The 15,790-nt window shown below is 40.3% G+C and overlaps 2 protein-coding genes and 1 long non-coding RNA gene across 5 annotated transcripts in view; 1 reads left to right on the forward strand and 2 right to left on the reverse strand.

Annotated features, from left to right (window-relative positions):
• Window positions 1–2,222, forward strand: part of LOC109853079 — a 4,387-nt gene extending 2,165 nt beyond the window's left edge. The window contains exons 4-5 of one of the 3 annotated variants that reach the window (XR_002250083.1): window positions 1,598–1,746; window positions 2,036–2,222. This is a non-coding gene — a long non-coding RNA (uncharacterized LOC109853079). Of the gene's footprint in view, window positions 1–1,597; window positions 1,998–2,035 lie in introns of those variants that run through there. The other 2 variants (XR_002250084.1, XR_002250082.1) reach the window with 2 other exon arrangements.
• A 100-nt stretch (window positions 2,223–2,322) lies between these two features.
• Window positions 2,323–5,319, reverse strand: LOC109853076. Its single transcript, XM_020424819.1, has 5 exons — window positions 4,978–5,319; window positions 4,790–4,842; window positions 4,286–4,366; window positions 3,968–4,185; window positions 2,323–3,843 (listed from the first exon to the last, which is right to left on the reverse strand). Exons 1-5 carry the CDS (start codon window positions 5,053–5,055, stop codon window positions 2,696–2,698), a joined length of 1,578 nt encoding a protein of 525 aa, XP_020280408.1. The 5' UTR covers window positions 5,056–5,319; the 3' UTR covers window positions 2,323–2,695.
• Window positions 5,320–5,640: 321 nt separating this feature from the next.
• LOC109853075 (vacuolar protein sorting-associated protein 11 homolog) lies at window positions 5,641–11,449 on the reverse strand. The gene is made up of 16 exons (XM_020424818.1): window positions 11,314–11,449; window positions 11,099–11,167; window positions 10,812–10,985; window positions 10,536–10,732; window positions 10,193–10,451; window positions 9,958–10,112; window positions 9,650–9,883; window positions 9,265–9,565; window positions 9,009–9,197; window positions 8,245–8,367; window positions 8,032–8,159; window positions 7,743–7,955; window positions 7,493–7,665; window positions 7,115–7,412; window positions 6,725–7,044; window positions 5,641–6,640 (listed from the first exon to the last, which is right to left on the reverse strand). Exons 1-16 carry the CDS (start codon window positions 11,326–11,328, stop codon window positions 6,228–6,230), a joined length of 3,261 nt encoding a protein of 1,086 aa, XP_020280407.1. The 5' UTR covers window positions 11,329–11,449; the 3' UTR covers window positions 5,641–6,227.
• Between the last annotated feature and the right edge of the window lie 4,341 nt (window positions 11,450–15,790).

The raw sequence follows: 15,790 nt of genomic DNA on the forward strand, positions 1-15,790 counted from the left end.
CATTTTTACATCACGCGTGTTATTATCTGCAAGTTTTATCTACCCCTCCCCTCGAATCGCCGTACGCGCTTAGCAACCGGGAGCGCGAGAACAACTGGGCTGTCTCTTCACGCGGACGCATGCGCTGACTCACAGATTTTTCTTAACAAACAACTTATGTGTCATCACGAATCTCACAAAATGGCAAGACTTGTGGCGCAACTCTTTATCTACTTGCCCACCACAATTACGCTCATTTTGGCGGATTTTTGTTAATTAACAATTCAGTTTTGCAAATTAATTATTGCAAATCTCGCAATAATAAATATTTAAATATAAAATAATAAAATACTGTTCAACTGGATACAACTTGCCTACAAGAAGTGATACGATCATTACCGAATATCTCGTGTATAAATTATTATATGAATAGTATTAAATATATTTTTGTTTAATGATTACGCACGAAGAAATGATCATGTTACACATTCAAACATGATTGTATAATTATAAGATTGTATATCAATTAATTCTTTTCGTAATGTACAGAGTGATTTTACAATAACCACAGATGTTTTTTTGCGATGAAGATAGTATAGCAGATGAACATGTTTAAACGTTAAATACGAAATCTCTGACGCGTGGGGTCGAGACCCTGCAAGTGTAATTTGAGATTTAACAGAACACTCTATTTACGTTCGTCTGTTCTCCAGTTTCTTTTCATCTCAAGAAAAGTATCTCATTCCAGATTTGCTTAGTGGTACGTATTTCAAATTCACTCTGTACAATTTATTTTTGCACACTTCTGCTTTTTAGCTCTGTTTTCTCTCGCGCGGTCATAATTGTTTTCTTATTAAAGCGCGGTATATCTCATTTTACGTAACACAAATTAGAATTCCTTTTGAATAACTATATAATATCTTAACACTAGTAGGTGTGTGTAACGTGTAGATAGTGTAATTAAATTTATGCGTTATTAAATATCGAAATAACGGAGTGCGTTCGCTTTGAGTGCTAGACGCGTCTTTAAGCGTCCGGTCCGTCTTTCTTTTTGTTTTCCTTTTTTTTTTATTGCTTTTTAAATATCGGACAAAGACTGTGACGCCCAAAGCGCGCCTAAAGCGAACCATTAATATGCAATATTAATATTTAATATTAACACGCATACTTGTGTGGAGGCTTAAATGTACACAGACGACTAGTTTGACGGAAATACACTGTGCTTGAAAAATGAGACCATTTCGACCATTGTTCGATATATCATTATTAGAAAATATATATATATATATATACGCGTCGAAATGTTTATATATAATATATATGTCATATAATATTTAAAATAAATCTTTATAATTTTCTTCTTTATTAGAAAGAGGTCCTAATCCTTTTCGCAAAGGACTCGTAAGTGCGTTTTTTTATTCGAGAGCTGATAAAACGTGCGCTAATTCTTTGCTTATAGATATAGGATAAATGAATGATATTCGTTTTTTGTGCGTAAGTGAGAATTGCTTTGGGCCGCTGGCTGGTGGTGAAACACGCGCTTTTGAAGCAGTTTTCACCGTTTTTTTTCCGAGAATCTTAAAGTTACGTTGTTTTTTTTTTTTCTTTTTAAATGTAGTGCGGAAAAATGAAAAATTCGATCAGTGTGCCTCTGTACATCTCCGTACGACATCCGAGATTCATCATCATTTCCGTGGCAGTATGTGTGTGGCAGATATCGGGAAAAAAATGCTTCATCAGCGGATGCGAAGAAAGAGAATCACGTATGTATGTATATCGTATTTTATACGCAGATTAAATATCAATATGTAATCAAAATAGATTTTTAACTTCGAAATTTTGCGGAAATTATTTCCACGGAGAAGTACTTGCGGAAGTGCAATTTAAATACACACAATGACCTAATTCATTGAGAGAGGGCATGTGCGCATCATATACAGAGTATTGAATTGAATATCATAAAACATAAATGTCATATAAATGTGTGAAAGGATGAAAACACATAAAAAAAAAAAAAACAACAAAAAAAACAAACAAATTGCAAAGTCTTTTACAGTTTTTTTTTTAGACGTGACGAACCGAGATTCTCGTCACCCGAGAGCTGTGTAGCGTCTTATCGTTCACAGAAAATCAATATACAAGAACTCTAACAACGGCACTGCCCTTGGACACACAGCTTGACCTTTGTGTTTTGCCCGACGGGCCATTACTCGAATTACTCAACTTTTTCTTCTCGCTTGACGTCTCAATATCGTTACTTTTATCAGATTCGAAAATTTATGATAAAATATTCGGCTTAAATTTTTTGCTTTCACGTAACTTTGCTCACACGTGTGATTCTACTTGTGACATTCAGTTTAGAAACATTCTATATTTACATAACAATGCGCACGAAATTTCGGTATTAAAAATCGACGACCAAAATGAGACAAAGAAATTTTTAAAATTAACGCGGTATAAATACGCGAGATACTTATAGCTACATTAAATATATATGTATATATCACACATGCAAGTGTATTAAAGAAAATAGTATCAGAGTATTTCTATTAAAATAAAATTATCTCCTATCTAGTAAATCGCGAAGAAACTGTATATATTGATGCGACGTATCTTGATAACGAACGATCAAGATTTGTACGAGTTTACACACGCGAACAACAGAGACATACAAGAATAAGCATCGCGTAATAACGAGAGAATCTCAGTATTACGTTCAGTCTAGCGACTTCGATCTGTCTAATTTGTGTTTACTTTCAAGATCAAAGTTTGTACTCCGATTCATTGTGACGTTTTCGTACAACGGAGACGATCGCGCGTTCTCAAAAATAAAGGATTCTAATATCACATTATTGGATGGATTTGATTGAGAGGGACTTGTAACGGCGTCAGCGCGTTCCGAAGTGCTCACGACGGGAGGCGCGTTCTCGGAAGTTGATTTAGACGTGAAGTCAAAAACATTCAGATGAGAACTCGGCAGATCCTTCGGGGAATCTCTCGGGAAGCTGTTGCTCTGGTAAATTCCACCGCCGTTGTGTTTGCGCGGTAATCGCAGAGAACCACGATGATTCGTGCGTTCCCTCGTCGAGATGTTGTCCTGCGTCGCGAAAAACATACACTTTGCTTCGTTCTCGCTTTCGCTTTCTTCGGATTTGGACGAGGAAGCGCGCGTCTCCCCAATTGCCGCGCATCTTTGCGGAGGCGATCGTTGTTCGATCTTGCTGTGAACCTTCAACGCTGTGTGACTATTATTCACATGCCACGGACTGTACTCCCTGCCGGGGCCGTTCAGCGTTGTCTCTCTGTTCGGAACCTCGTAGGTTTCCGCGTCTGACATGTCGGACAATCTCTCCAGCAGTCGTTGCGGCCTGTTCTGCAGAGAATGACTAAAATTAACTCCACCGGAAGCGAGCGATTCCTCGGGATACTCTAATGGAATACACATGTTCTGACTAGTCGCGCCGGCTCCCGTACAATATTGTGAATAATGCGCGAACGGAACACTCTGGTGAAGAGCATCGTGCTGATGACAACTCGCGATATCGCTTGAACATTGATTTGAGCTATCGTTAACTAATCTCGCGGGCGAGTCGCACGAATAAAATAAACATTGCGACACGCTCGGATTCGTTATTACATTCGGCGACTGTAAATTCAACCGCGCGGCAGTAGACTCCGGCGATGCCGGAGTAGACATCTTGCCGCGTGTCTGAGCCATCACAGACTCGTAACTAGGCGGTGGACCGTAGAGTTGATAGTAAGGACAATTTGTTGCGTCGTTCAACACAACGTTCATATTTTGATAATGTCCCGATGTGGTTGCATTGTTGTTGTACGGTGGTGCCGCTATATTTCTTTGAGGACCTAAAAATACAAATGAAAAAAAAAAAAAAAAANAAAAANAAAAATACAAATTTACAAATATCATAAGAGTATAATGTTATAAATTTCTCTTCTTTTTCTCTTTTTTACTTTTTCTAAAAAATACCTTTCATACGATGTAATAAGACGGTATTTCTCGCTGAATTATATGTGATACGAGCTCGCTGTGCTTGGTAAGGTGTGTTACGAATAGAAGTTTGAGATCTCGTAGTGGAAGATCGGGATGGAATAGTGGAAGCAGCGGCTCTGTATCTGCCTTGTAACCAATATCGATACCACCAGCCTCCGCCAGAACACAGAAGAAACATAAATATGACTAGAATCCTGTGAAAATTAATCATGTTCATTTTCTTTAGAGTTTCTTTTTATATTTTATAAAAAAAAAAAAAAACATTTGTTTTATTACTGGTAAGTGTTTACTTACCAGTAGTACCATAATTGATGGAAATATTGCCCTGGTGACACGCAACAGCCAAAAGTGCAACAATATTCAGTTCTTAAACATCTGCAAACATTTTTGAACGTCAACTTTCAATATACATAGTGACACACAGATAACAAATATTAGGTCTACCGGAAAGTTCTGTCCGTTTTTGGAGTAAAACAAAATACAAATTTTTCTTAATTTTTCAAAAATGGGATATACAAATTGCCCTCACGCTGGCAAGAAATCATTAATAATAATGGCAATTATATTATTTAATAAAGTTTATTGACGATAAGAAAAATTTTTATTTTGTTTTATTCCAAAAACGGACAGAACTCTTTCCGGTATATCTAATACTATTTTAAATTCATCTAAGTTTATTTTACATTATTAATCTAATTAATTAATGTAAACATATACTTGTCTTGATGACACGACTCTTCTGACTAAATAAAATAAAATTGTGTTAAATATACAATTTTCAAAAAACGCATAACTCACTCATAGTATTTTATTTCTCCAGGCATTTCTGAGGAACAATACTTTGCTTCTGCCTGAAAGAAATGTCATTCTTTATTGAAATGCAGTATCCCGACAAACTTCGTTTATCTTCGAGGTGCGAACCAAATAAAAAATAAAAACAACATAAACATCGCTCAATTCGTAAATAAATGTACGAACTGACTTACGTAAATGATGCATGTTGATGTAGTCACGAATATCGCAAGTCTCTTCTTATTATTTCGAGCCATTTTGCTAAAGGACATTCGTCTTCGTCGATCTCAACGATCAAGCAAGTTGAAATGTATGCGAAATTCTGGCATCATCACCATTTTCCATTGTCCATGATGTGTACACACGACATTGCACATAGCTTATTGATTTCAATTTCGGAGCTCAACAATGACGTCATATACCGCCAGTATCGCCCGAGAATAAAGAATTGTAAATAGATGTCACTTCTTCATTGTCGCTCACACAGCGGCGATGGCAGCGCGCGACACGTTCAGCGCGAAAAATTCTGTCGGTTGGCAACATTAGTTATTCGATGTGTGATCGTGTAAACGGTGATTTACTATCGGTAAAGTACTATTTAAAAGAAACTCGTACGTATTATCTCGCATTCATGAGAGTTTTAAATAAATAAAGCGTTTTTTATTTTAATTTTATTTTATATTTTTATTTTATTTCACCAAAGCAATTTATACACGAATAACAGAATATATTTCAAGGAGGAAAGAGAAAAACGCGCGATGTATTGTAAAAACAGAGTAATATACATGTAGAAATGTATATAACATGTAAATTTATTCAAACAGCCAAAGTGTAAATAATGTAAACAATTATATTAACGTGAAAAGTGTGTGTGTACAACTTTTCTTTTCTGAGTTTTGTCTTAACGTTTAATTAAATGCTTAAATGAGTAAACGCAACGTAGCACAGAATTCGTCTCGTAGAAGAAATTTTAGAGAATTCTGACAGAGTTTTAGATATCGCGTGTGTATCTCACCCGCAGAAAACGCAATAAATATTTCTTTGCTTTGTATCAGATCCATATATTAAGCCATGTAACATGTATATATATTGTATGTATATCTAAGATGTGTACAGCGAAAGTCTTTGAACTCTCTCTCTTTCTCTCTCGGGGAAAGAGAGAGAGGTAAAAAGAAGAATACAATACTTATGTGCTAAAATTAAATTTACATAGCATATAAAATTTGATACATATGTACTATACAAGAGAGTTTACACATGCTATATTATATAATTTCAGAAAATTTATACTTCGCAATGCTTTTCAACATATACTCGACATTATCGTCTTTTTCGTTTACGTATCGCAAAAATCATTTATCGATCATGTTTACACACACACACACACACACACACACACAACATTCTCTCTTGGAACTCGAATATGCGGAAAGTGCAAGTCTGTTTATCTGCCGAACGGATTTAGATTTCTATTGTAATCGTCATCGCCAGCCCCGTCGTTGTCATCATCTTTAAAAGGATTGGTCGCGTCGTCGTCATCATCGTCGTTGGCGAAAGGATTCTTAGATTCGTCGTAATCGTCTTCGAAGGGATTCGACGGTACGATCGGGGTCTTTGGTGGGACGAAAGGCTTTTCGATCGGTGACGATTTTGGCGTGGTGCTGTTCAAAATACGAGCCTCTCTGATTGGCACCGGCGAAGCCTTCGCGGAATTGCCTCGCGGCGTCGACAAGCCACTCCCCGTTATGTTTGCTTCCAACGACGAGGAATACACGTCCGACTTGGCAAAACCTCGGTAACGCTCTTCCGTTATCAACGTGGGAACGTCGTATCCAGCTCGTCGAGGATCCGCTTTTCCTGGAAAAAAAATGAAACAGAAAAATACGCATCGATTTGATGTTGATTTTCACGCGCTATTTCGAATGACACATCAAGTCGTACCTGAGATCGAACTCTTCCCTTCGTTCAACCTGAGCCTCGCTTCCGCACCCGGGCCATAATTTAACTTGGGCTCTTCGAACTTGGTCGGCGTGAGCAACGACTTGTCCGAATCGGTGATTACGGTCAGTTTCTTGAAAACGCCTCTGCCGAAATAATCGGCTACCAAAGAAAATGGATCTTCCGCGCGGTCGAGAAGACTGTGAAACGTCTCGTGCAGATCTCTCGACTGCTCCTGCGCTCGTATGATGTCAAGAAGTTTCTTGTTGTTCGGCAGGCACGCCGGGCACTCGTTTTCATTTTCCGAAAAACTTTGAAAGCAACTGCGGCGAGAAAAATCGAACAATAAAATCAAAGCGAACACGAAACACAAATTAATATAAAAGATCTTACTGTTGATGATACGAATGTTGACACATGAAATGCACCGACGGTAACTCCAATTGATGATGGCACGCGCTACAGCGCGATCCCTGAAAGATTATCGTGCTGTTTTTTATCGCTTCTATTTGTTCTCGTAATTTCAAAGTGTCGGCTCTGTATTTTTCCGTTAGATCGGCGTCCGCTTGGGTTTGCTCGTTCTCCGTTCGCAACACGCTACACAAGTAACTCCTAACGTCACCCAACGTACAGGTCAACGACGTGGAAATCGCATCGATAACCATCAAAGGGGACAACAGTCTTTCTTGAGCTGCAAAAATAATAATTTACACCGTATTCGCTCATTTTTCCAAAAACACGCGATTGAGACAAATTCAAGCGGGTGTTTACCGATATAAGCCAATATGTCAGCGAGAAGTTTCGTTGGCGCGTCCTTGTTCTTAGCCACGCTCCATAGAGCTTGCACCCACAAATTGGGATCTTGATGGCCGAACCTCTTGCACGTGGCCAGAACTTGCTCGCTGTCTCCCTCGCGCAGGTGAAACCTCAATATCTCCTGATATCTAAGACAAAATATACTCAATGTTTCTATTGAAAATATAATTTTTTGTAAAATGAATATACGAGACCCGAGACTTACAATTTGTTCTCTTCGTAAAGAAAGAGCAATCCTTTTCTGAAATTATGCTGATGACAAAGTATTAATATTTGGTCTTTGTCGTAACGCGCTTCGGAATTCTGCAGAAGCCGCACGATCTTTTGTTCATATTGCACCCTAGCAACGTCACTGTTCAGAGCCGACCAGACGTGCAAATAATGTTCGACTAATGTGTTGTACACAAGCGTACTCCATCTACAAAAACAAGAAAAAACGTCAACTTTACAATATAAAAAATGATCGTTCTTGTACATAAAATATATGTAATGACTTTGTATCCGATTTAACTAAGTGCTCCAGGAACTCCACGAGTCGCTCGGAATTATTTAAAAACAGGTGAATAAAATCCTCAGGATTGGCTTTATCAATTTGCTGTTCCGTGTAGCCATTTAACGCGTCCTGCCGAAAACAGAGAAAATTTTAATAAAAAAAAAATCTTACAATTTTTATTATCTTTTTATAGTTAAATACGATAGATGTGTACCTGATCGACAAGAGGCTTATTCGAAGGTTTGTAATTTGTGCACAAAGCTTTCAAAAACTGCGTTGACTCGTTTGGCACATTTTCTATTAAAATATTTCCATATTTCTTCATATTAGCTTCCGCCTAAATAGAGAGATTTTGTAAAGCAAATAAATAAATTTATATTTTTGTAAGCACATTTAAGAGAATACTGGATACCGACTATAGCGACCTGTAAACCGACGTTCTTAAATCAGATTCTGTGTCGTATTTACTGCATCAAATCCAAAATGCTTCTCCAGAAATAAGTAAATTGTGCTAAGAATTGGCGCTTGTTCTTTGGAATGTCAAAATTCAGCACAAATTTTTTCTTATACAGTTTTCTTCTATAACCTCACTCATATATTCATATATTTATGTATGTAGAAATATTTCTAAGCTTATGTAAGTATTTCCAGTGAATTAGCACCCAACATACGATAAAAACGAATCGAATGAGCTATTCAAATTATGATTTGACTATCTCATTGATGAGAGAAATCTGAATTCGTGATGATGTGTATTTGATACCATATACTATCATTATGAATGAAAAACAAGTTCAAAAAAGCATTATATACCCATTTTCAAAAGCTTTAGTTTTGTATATTTACTTGCTTCTGTAGAAGCGCTTTTAATGTTGTGCAGTAAATAAAATTAAAAAATAAAGAAATTTAGGCTATAAAAACGTCGGTTTACAGGTCTCTATAGTCGGTATCCAGTACCGCCTTAAACGCACGTATTACCTCTTCAAATTCTAATGTTGCCATGTATTCCAGCGCCTTTTTGTACTCCCGATTGTCTTCGATTTGAATACGAAGATACCACTCGTGTTTGTTGTGTTTCTGCGCGAGTAGCAGAGCATCGTCCGGAGACGCTTGACGGCAAACTTTTATTGCTATTTCTACGTCAAAGTCAACCTCGCGATCTTTTGTCTGTGAATTTTATACATATCATGTATGGAGAGATCAGCACATACCCGCGAGACATTTTTCAACTTACCATGATGAATTCTTTGAGTTTGTCAGTATGATTGAGTTTGGTGTAACAGTTTAACAACAAGGTTGTGTGATCCTCAGTCGCCTGACCATTTTTATGCAACGCTTGCAAATACGTCGTCAAATTGTCGATATGTTGAGAATCCAAGAACTTTCTTATCACGTAAGACGGCTCCAACTTGCCTATCGTTTTTATGTATTGTTCTATGGCGCCGTTGTGATCTCCCTTGGAGTACAGGTGGTCTCCGTATTGACGGAAAATGTCTATGAGACCCTCCGCGTCGTATTGCTGATTCTTAGCTATTCTAAAATAACACAATGCCGCGTTAACAATTGTGCGTTGCTCAATTTATTTGAAGAGGTTAGTAGTCTATTTGTACCCGCCGCACCTTATAGAAACGTCGTACAAATTCTTTTTGAACAGCAACGCTAATTTAGACTGCAGGTCCTTCTCGTCCAAGTGATACAATTTGTTGTCCCCGCTGAGTATGAAAAATCCACCCCACTCGGACAGAACCGCTTGGACAGACACCATCGACGCAGAGAACACGATGAATTTGTTTTGTATGTCGAGCACGGTGATGGTGTGCTTGTCCACACCCGGAGGTATCGATTCTATTGTGCTACGCAGATTTAAAACGCTTTAACAACGCAAGTACAACAAAAAAATTTTAACACAAGTGCGTGCAGTCATTACTTCGGTTTGGACGATATAGTGGTCGTTGTTCTTGGAACATTCGCCGCTTCCTTTGCTACTATCACCAAGTACGTTCTAAACCATTCCAGCATTATCTTTTGACCCTCTACAGCATAACACGGCCCTCTACCGTCTGGCGTGTAACAATAAATAGCCTGAAAGTGTCACAATACAAAATTGATCTGAAACACACTTTTGATGAATAAAAATGATAAGAATGTGTGTTTTCACTCACGTCGCTACGTCCGATCATAAAATGGCTGTCCGGCATGGATTCCGCGAGCACGCTGCACTTCCGAGCACAGCCCATGGTATCCAGAGTCGATTTAAATTCCTTATCCTTAACGGTAATATTATATAAAAACACGTTGTTTTGGGTGGCGACAAACAGATGTGTCTGTTTGCCGGTCGCTCTTATAGCGAGGCCAGTAATCGACAGATTGGCGTCCTTCAGAACTTTTATCTTATTCTTTCTCTCCCGAGTCAGATCCCCTCTAAAGAGTTCAAATGCAGATATATTATCTAACAGAAAATTAAATAAAATCATTCATTAGTTTAAATAAAATGTTTATATTCACCTGTACAACATGATAGAACCGTCTCCAAACCCAATGGCCATCAAGGTGAGACTAGTGTGAACACACAGAGCAGTCGCCGGCACTGCTCTGTAACTGGGTATGGCTCTGCTTATTCGTACACAGGTTGGATTGCCTTGCTTGTCAAGTTTAGCCAAATTCCAAACCTTTATGGTAGGATTGCAACCAGGCTCGTCTTCCTGTTAAGTATGTGATAAGAAAAAAATTAAATCAATGAAGTTACTTTGCAGGAATTAATTGCAACGAGTCTCATCTTACGCCAATAGTGAAGAGAAAAGTGGAATGTTGCACTTGCTGTGCCAGCACCAGCGCGATCTCGTAAGCCCGAAAAGTCGTGACCTCGTACGTCCTGTTCACCAAGTGTACGCCACCCGTGTTATCCCCGATGACCAAGTTGCCGTTGCCACTGGTGGCCGCCGCAACTTGCGCATCCTGCGCGAACACAAATCAACGATAAGAACAACGTGGATCTCATCCACTCGCGATCAATTGTTCAGTAAGTAAAGTATCGTAAAAAAAAAAAAAAAAAACAACGATCATCTTACTCCGAATGCTTTGGCGATCTTCCCCGCGTCAACCTCCTTCTTCAGGTCGAAAAAATTGAAGCGTCTCCACTGGAAACAGCGCAAACAAACGCTCAAGATATCGGCGACATTTTAGGTTACATCGAAAGAGGAAACAACAAAGATCGAGATGCGACGAGGGAGAACAAACGAGATAAATTATTTTTTTTTTTGACGAGAAAGCGCGCGGAACTCACCTCCAGAAACGCCATGATAAATTCGTTGTTGTTTAGTTACTCATATGCTTAATGGAAATTGCACTACTCCTGCGGTGGTTCATATATTTGACAGCGACGCGCATACGATTGATCCGCAACACGTCCGCTCAGCTGCTCGCGGGCCATCAGCTGTTCGCGATGACAGTCGCGCTTCGCGCATGCGCGTCGCTCTTCCTCCACCGTGAGCCGATTGCGGTGATTCGCTGCGAGTCGCGCGCGTTCCACGCTAGATGGCAGCACCAGCTCGGTCAAGCAAGCGCGCTTCCAGCGGCGATACCGGCAACCATTGCGTAACTTCAAATAAGCGTTCGGCGTTCAATTACGCGCGTGTAATAATCGCTAATTGTTTCTTTGTGCGCAAATAAATTAACAAAGGCAAAAGTTCTCGACGAAGTGTTCGATGTGAAGAAGACACACATCACGAAGCGCGCAACATCTTCGATGAGATATTCGAAGACAGGAAACGACGCGGTTGCTCGCAAAGGTACGTGATTTGTTTAAGTTTTTTTTTACTCGTCTCTGTGTTATAGCGACTGAAAATCATGCGTTACACTACAATTGCAGTCACAATTATATGCCTCGATGCTTTCGAAACGCGTTTGATAAATCGAAACGACTTTATCTCGCGAATGTTACTCGGTCTCATAATATCGCTACAACAAAATGGCGCAGTCTGTGCGCGCGCTATAATTTTCACAAGCGTAAAAATCGAATCTATTTTATTTTTTATTTTGCGCAACACGAGAGATCTCGTAATAATTCCTTCGACATATTTCGAATCGAGAGATATTTTTTCTCCTCGATTTTTGATAGATCGCATATTATTACTCATCGTCGCGATATGCGCGAGTCCTCGATTCGCCGGTAATCGCGGAGTATGACGAAACCACGTCCGTTGTCGAACGACACTTGCGTTTTGTTCGTTCGCGAAGCGGGTCTCCCCGGGATCGCGCGATTCAATCGCTCGTAACGCTCGATTAAGTCAAGTGGCAAGAGGGAGTTACAAAAGACCGCGACGAAACGGCACGCCAGTGCAATGGCTCTAGGGTGTAGACCGACATGATGTACATACATGTAACACACACATACACATCGTCGTTTTTAACCGCCTCCTCCAATTGGGACCAAGGGGAGGAGGAGGAGGAATTTTTTTGCGCGCGTTTCTTTTACCTCGATCGGCAAAACGCGCGCGCGCAAAAAAAAAAAAAAATTCCACTGCAGTGACACTCCGTCTCGCACGCTCGCAAGATTTAAGACGTAAGTTCTGTTATATTTGTTTTAAAAAGGACGAACAATTAGTGTGTGATGAGTTTTCGATGTTTCGGGGAGAGAGGGGCGGAAGGGTAAGTGTACGCGCGCGTGTGTGTGTGTATGTGTGTGTGTGTGAGAGTGTGTGTGTGTGTACGGTTAGTTTTTGCCGAGCTGGGGTACGTTCCAAAATCCTACTTTGGTTACTAAAATGCTATATTTTACGTCGCGTGTACTATAGTTTTCGGTTCCCAAGATAAGATTTTGGAACATACCCCAGTATGCGGGGTGGGAGCGGAAGGGTAGACTTCGGAGAGAAAAACGGTTGGGGAAAAATCTCGGACAGTCGCTCGACAAGCGAGAGAGATTCGACAATTACAATATATCTAATATTAGGAGATGTGCAACGGAGACAAACTCTGCGAGGGACGAGGGGGCTCTCTCTCTCTCTCTCTCTCTCTCTCTCTCTCTCTCTCTCTCTCTCTCTCTCTCTCTCTCTTTCTCTCTCTCTCTCCGTTTCTTTTTTTCTTTTTTACTATCAAAGTAACACAAAAAACTTGTACGCACGTATTACGCAACGATCGATACAAAAAAATATCAGATCGATTTCTCATTGATGGAAAAGTTTCTTTTGTTTTTTTTTTTTTTTTTTAAGCGTTTTTCGATCAGTTCTACTGTACGACAATTTTCTCGCTTGATCGTTGGTCTCGTGGCTCCTTCATACGATCGCTCCGTACGTATGTTCGACGCGCACTTAACACTAATAAATTATTACTCGGTATTGCGCGCGCTACATGTCGGCTCAGGGTCTTTATTTACAATCGATTTCGCACGACACGTACGCGCGCGCGAAACTCGGTGAAACTCAGAAGTGTGTTGGTTGTAGCGGCGCGCGGGGGATGTGAGTCGCGGGTTTAAAGTCGCCGATCTCTGCGACTTCTTCTTCTCTCTCTCTCTCTCTCTCTCAACGCAAGAAACGCGCAAGCAATCGCGAAATGTTCCTCGTCTCTCTCGCGATCGAGAATCGTACCGGACAGCTTCTTCGCAGACTTCGCGCCTGAGAGAGGAAGGGAGAGAGAGAGAGAAAGAGAGAATTTCTTCGATTTGCTCGATCGCGACGAAATTCGCACGTCGTCCGAGAAAATCGGCGAGAGATCGATTCTCGAACGCGCGCGAATTCCGGGCTACACTAGGGAGCAACGAGCTCTGTCGCGTTTGTATTGTCGTGCGCGACAATAGACACGGAAAATCGAAAAACCGGAAAATCATCCCTTACGTGCCCGTTTCTTTTCGATTACATCGCACACGGAACGTGATTAGAGTTCAATTTCCGAAATAAAAACGCCCAACCCTTTCTGTATTTTCGTCTTCCCCGCAAAGCATATCCCGCTTGTTCCATTTTAAATACAGGGAGAGCGGGAGGAAAATAAGCTCTCGCGCGCGCGTGCGACTAAAGAGAACAGAGAGTTTGTTTCGTAGCGGCGAAAGGCGCACCGTTGAAAATCGATAGTTACGTCCTTTTGCCCTTTGCGATCTGGAAATTGCGGCTTTATTGAAAATATTTTGATCAGTATTGCATTACACCTGCGCCCGGCGGGATAAAAGCCCCGCGTGTTCTCGGTACGCATTTAGCGCCCGACGCGGCCGTCCCCGCGTTTTTGCGTTCAAATGGTATCCTCCCACCTTGTAAATTAGATTGAACGAGCGGACGGCCGCATCTGCGTCCAAATGTGTGATAAAATCAAGAAGATGTTTAATAAAAAGTTAATTAAAAGTAAAACACAATGTAATTCCAAAATTTCTTTTCTGTTTCAAGTTTGAGGAATAGTCGCGACGCGCGCATTTTCAGTTCTCTCGCCACGTCGTAACTTGCGCATCGCTCGTTGCTCCCCTTTTTTTCACGCAACTTCTCCTTGATCGCCGTTTTATCGCGTCGGGAAACATTCCTCACTGCCTTTTATTCTGCGTTTTACTTGAAAAAGCGGGGAACGGAGCGCGAAAGAGAAGATGTACAAAGGGAGGGGGAGTTGAAAGATGGATCCGGCGGGGGGATAGGTAGAAAGGACAGAGTGCGGAGGGACGATCGGTTTATCGCTCGGTATTCCGAGGTTTACAGAAACACAGTGTGTGCTTACACTAATTATTATTCTTTCTCTCTCTCTTTCTCTCTCTCACTCTTTCTCTCTCTCTTTCTGCGATCATTCGATACGTCGTCGCGGTACGGTCGCTCGGCTCCGTGCACACGATTGTTTCACAAAACATTTAGTTTATACATGTATATGTATATATATTTTTTTATACATATATAATATCTTTACAAACAGGAAACGATCAGACGTGAGGCCCGCGGGATCGCACGGCCCGAGAACACCGAGCGTAACATCCTCACGCAAAAAAAGTCGCGAGAACGACTGGACAGAGCTTCCCTTCTTCCTTGCCTTCTATCGAACAATAAAGAACGTCTCTTTCGTTAGATTAGATTTTCTTTTCTTTCGCTTTAACGCGGAGTTTCGAACTTACTTTAAAAAGAAAAAAAAAACAAAAACTCGAAAATCAAAAGAGAACATACCCTAATGTAAGTGTATCTTTTTTTCTTTTTTTTTTTAAAGGAGACACCAGGTTTGTGTGTGTATATACAGTTTTTCCCGCGCAATTGCATCTAAATTGCGTTTTTAAGGATGCACTTTTTTTGTAAAATACAGTAATATTCTCCTCCTTCTTCCCGCTCTCGCAATAATAGTAATATTCTCCGCAGAGATTCTCTCTTTTTTTTTCTCTCTCTTCATATTTTTCTCTTCATCTCTCTCCCGCAAAGTTATACAATAAAATATCACAGTTCTGTTCGTACCACGCAATAATTAATATATTGTTTTCTCCTTGTGTACGCTCTTTCTTTCTTTCTCTCACTCTCTCTCTCTCTCTCTTTCTCGCGCGCAGACACACGCACGCACACACACGCACGCACGCACTCTTCCTTATCAGTTTCTTTCATCGTGTCTCGCAAGCGATTTTTCTTGGTTTCTTCTGTGACAAGATGCGTCGCGCACAAGATGCAGAACACATATCACACATACACACACATACGGTCGATTCATGCGCGCGCGCAAACACACATACACATTAATAATTTCCTCGCTTTTCCTCTCGACGACTAATGGTTACGCAAGGTGTATATGTCGTGGTTGTAGAAACATTCATTTACAACTTG

This window comes from Pseudomyrmex gracilis, unplaced genomic scaffold (assembly GCF_002006095.1).
Source record: "Pseudomyrmex gracilis isolate BER0280 unplaced genomic scaffold, ASM200609v1 scaffold_43, whole genome shotgun sequence".
NCBI classification, from domain to species: Eukaryota; Metazoa; Arthropoda; class Insecta; order Hymenoptera; family Formicidae; genus Pseudomyrmex; species Pseudomyrmex gracilis.

Bases quoted from the DNA above. Each gene is read 5' to 3' on its own strand.
- LOC109853076 (XM_020424819.1), bottom strand. From the start codon at position 5,055: ATGTCCTTTAGCAAAATGGCTCGAAATAATAAGAAGAGACTTGCGATA. The intron at 4,843-4,977 runs GTAAGTCAGTTC...CATTTCTTTCAG, and splicing joins CATCAACATGCATCATTTAC to GCAGAAGCAAAGTATTGTTC. The intron at 3,844-3,967 runs GTATTTTTTAGA...TTGTATTTTTAG, and splicing joins CTTATTACATCGTATGAAAG to GTCCTCAAAGAAATATAGCG.
- LOC109853075 (XM_020424818.1), bottom strand. The intron at 10,113-10,192 runs GTGAGTGAAAAC...TGACACTTTCAG, and splicing joins TTATGATCGGACGTAGCGAC to GCTATTTATTGTTACACGCC. The intron at 7,045-7,114 runs GTAAGATCTTTT...TTCTCGCCGCAG, and splicing joins CAACATTCGTATCATCAACA to TTGCTTTCAAAGTTTTTCGG.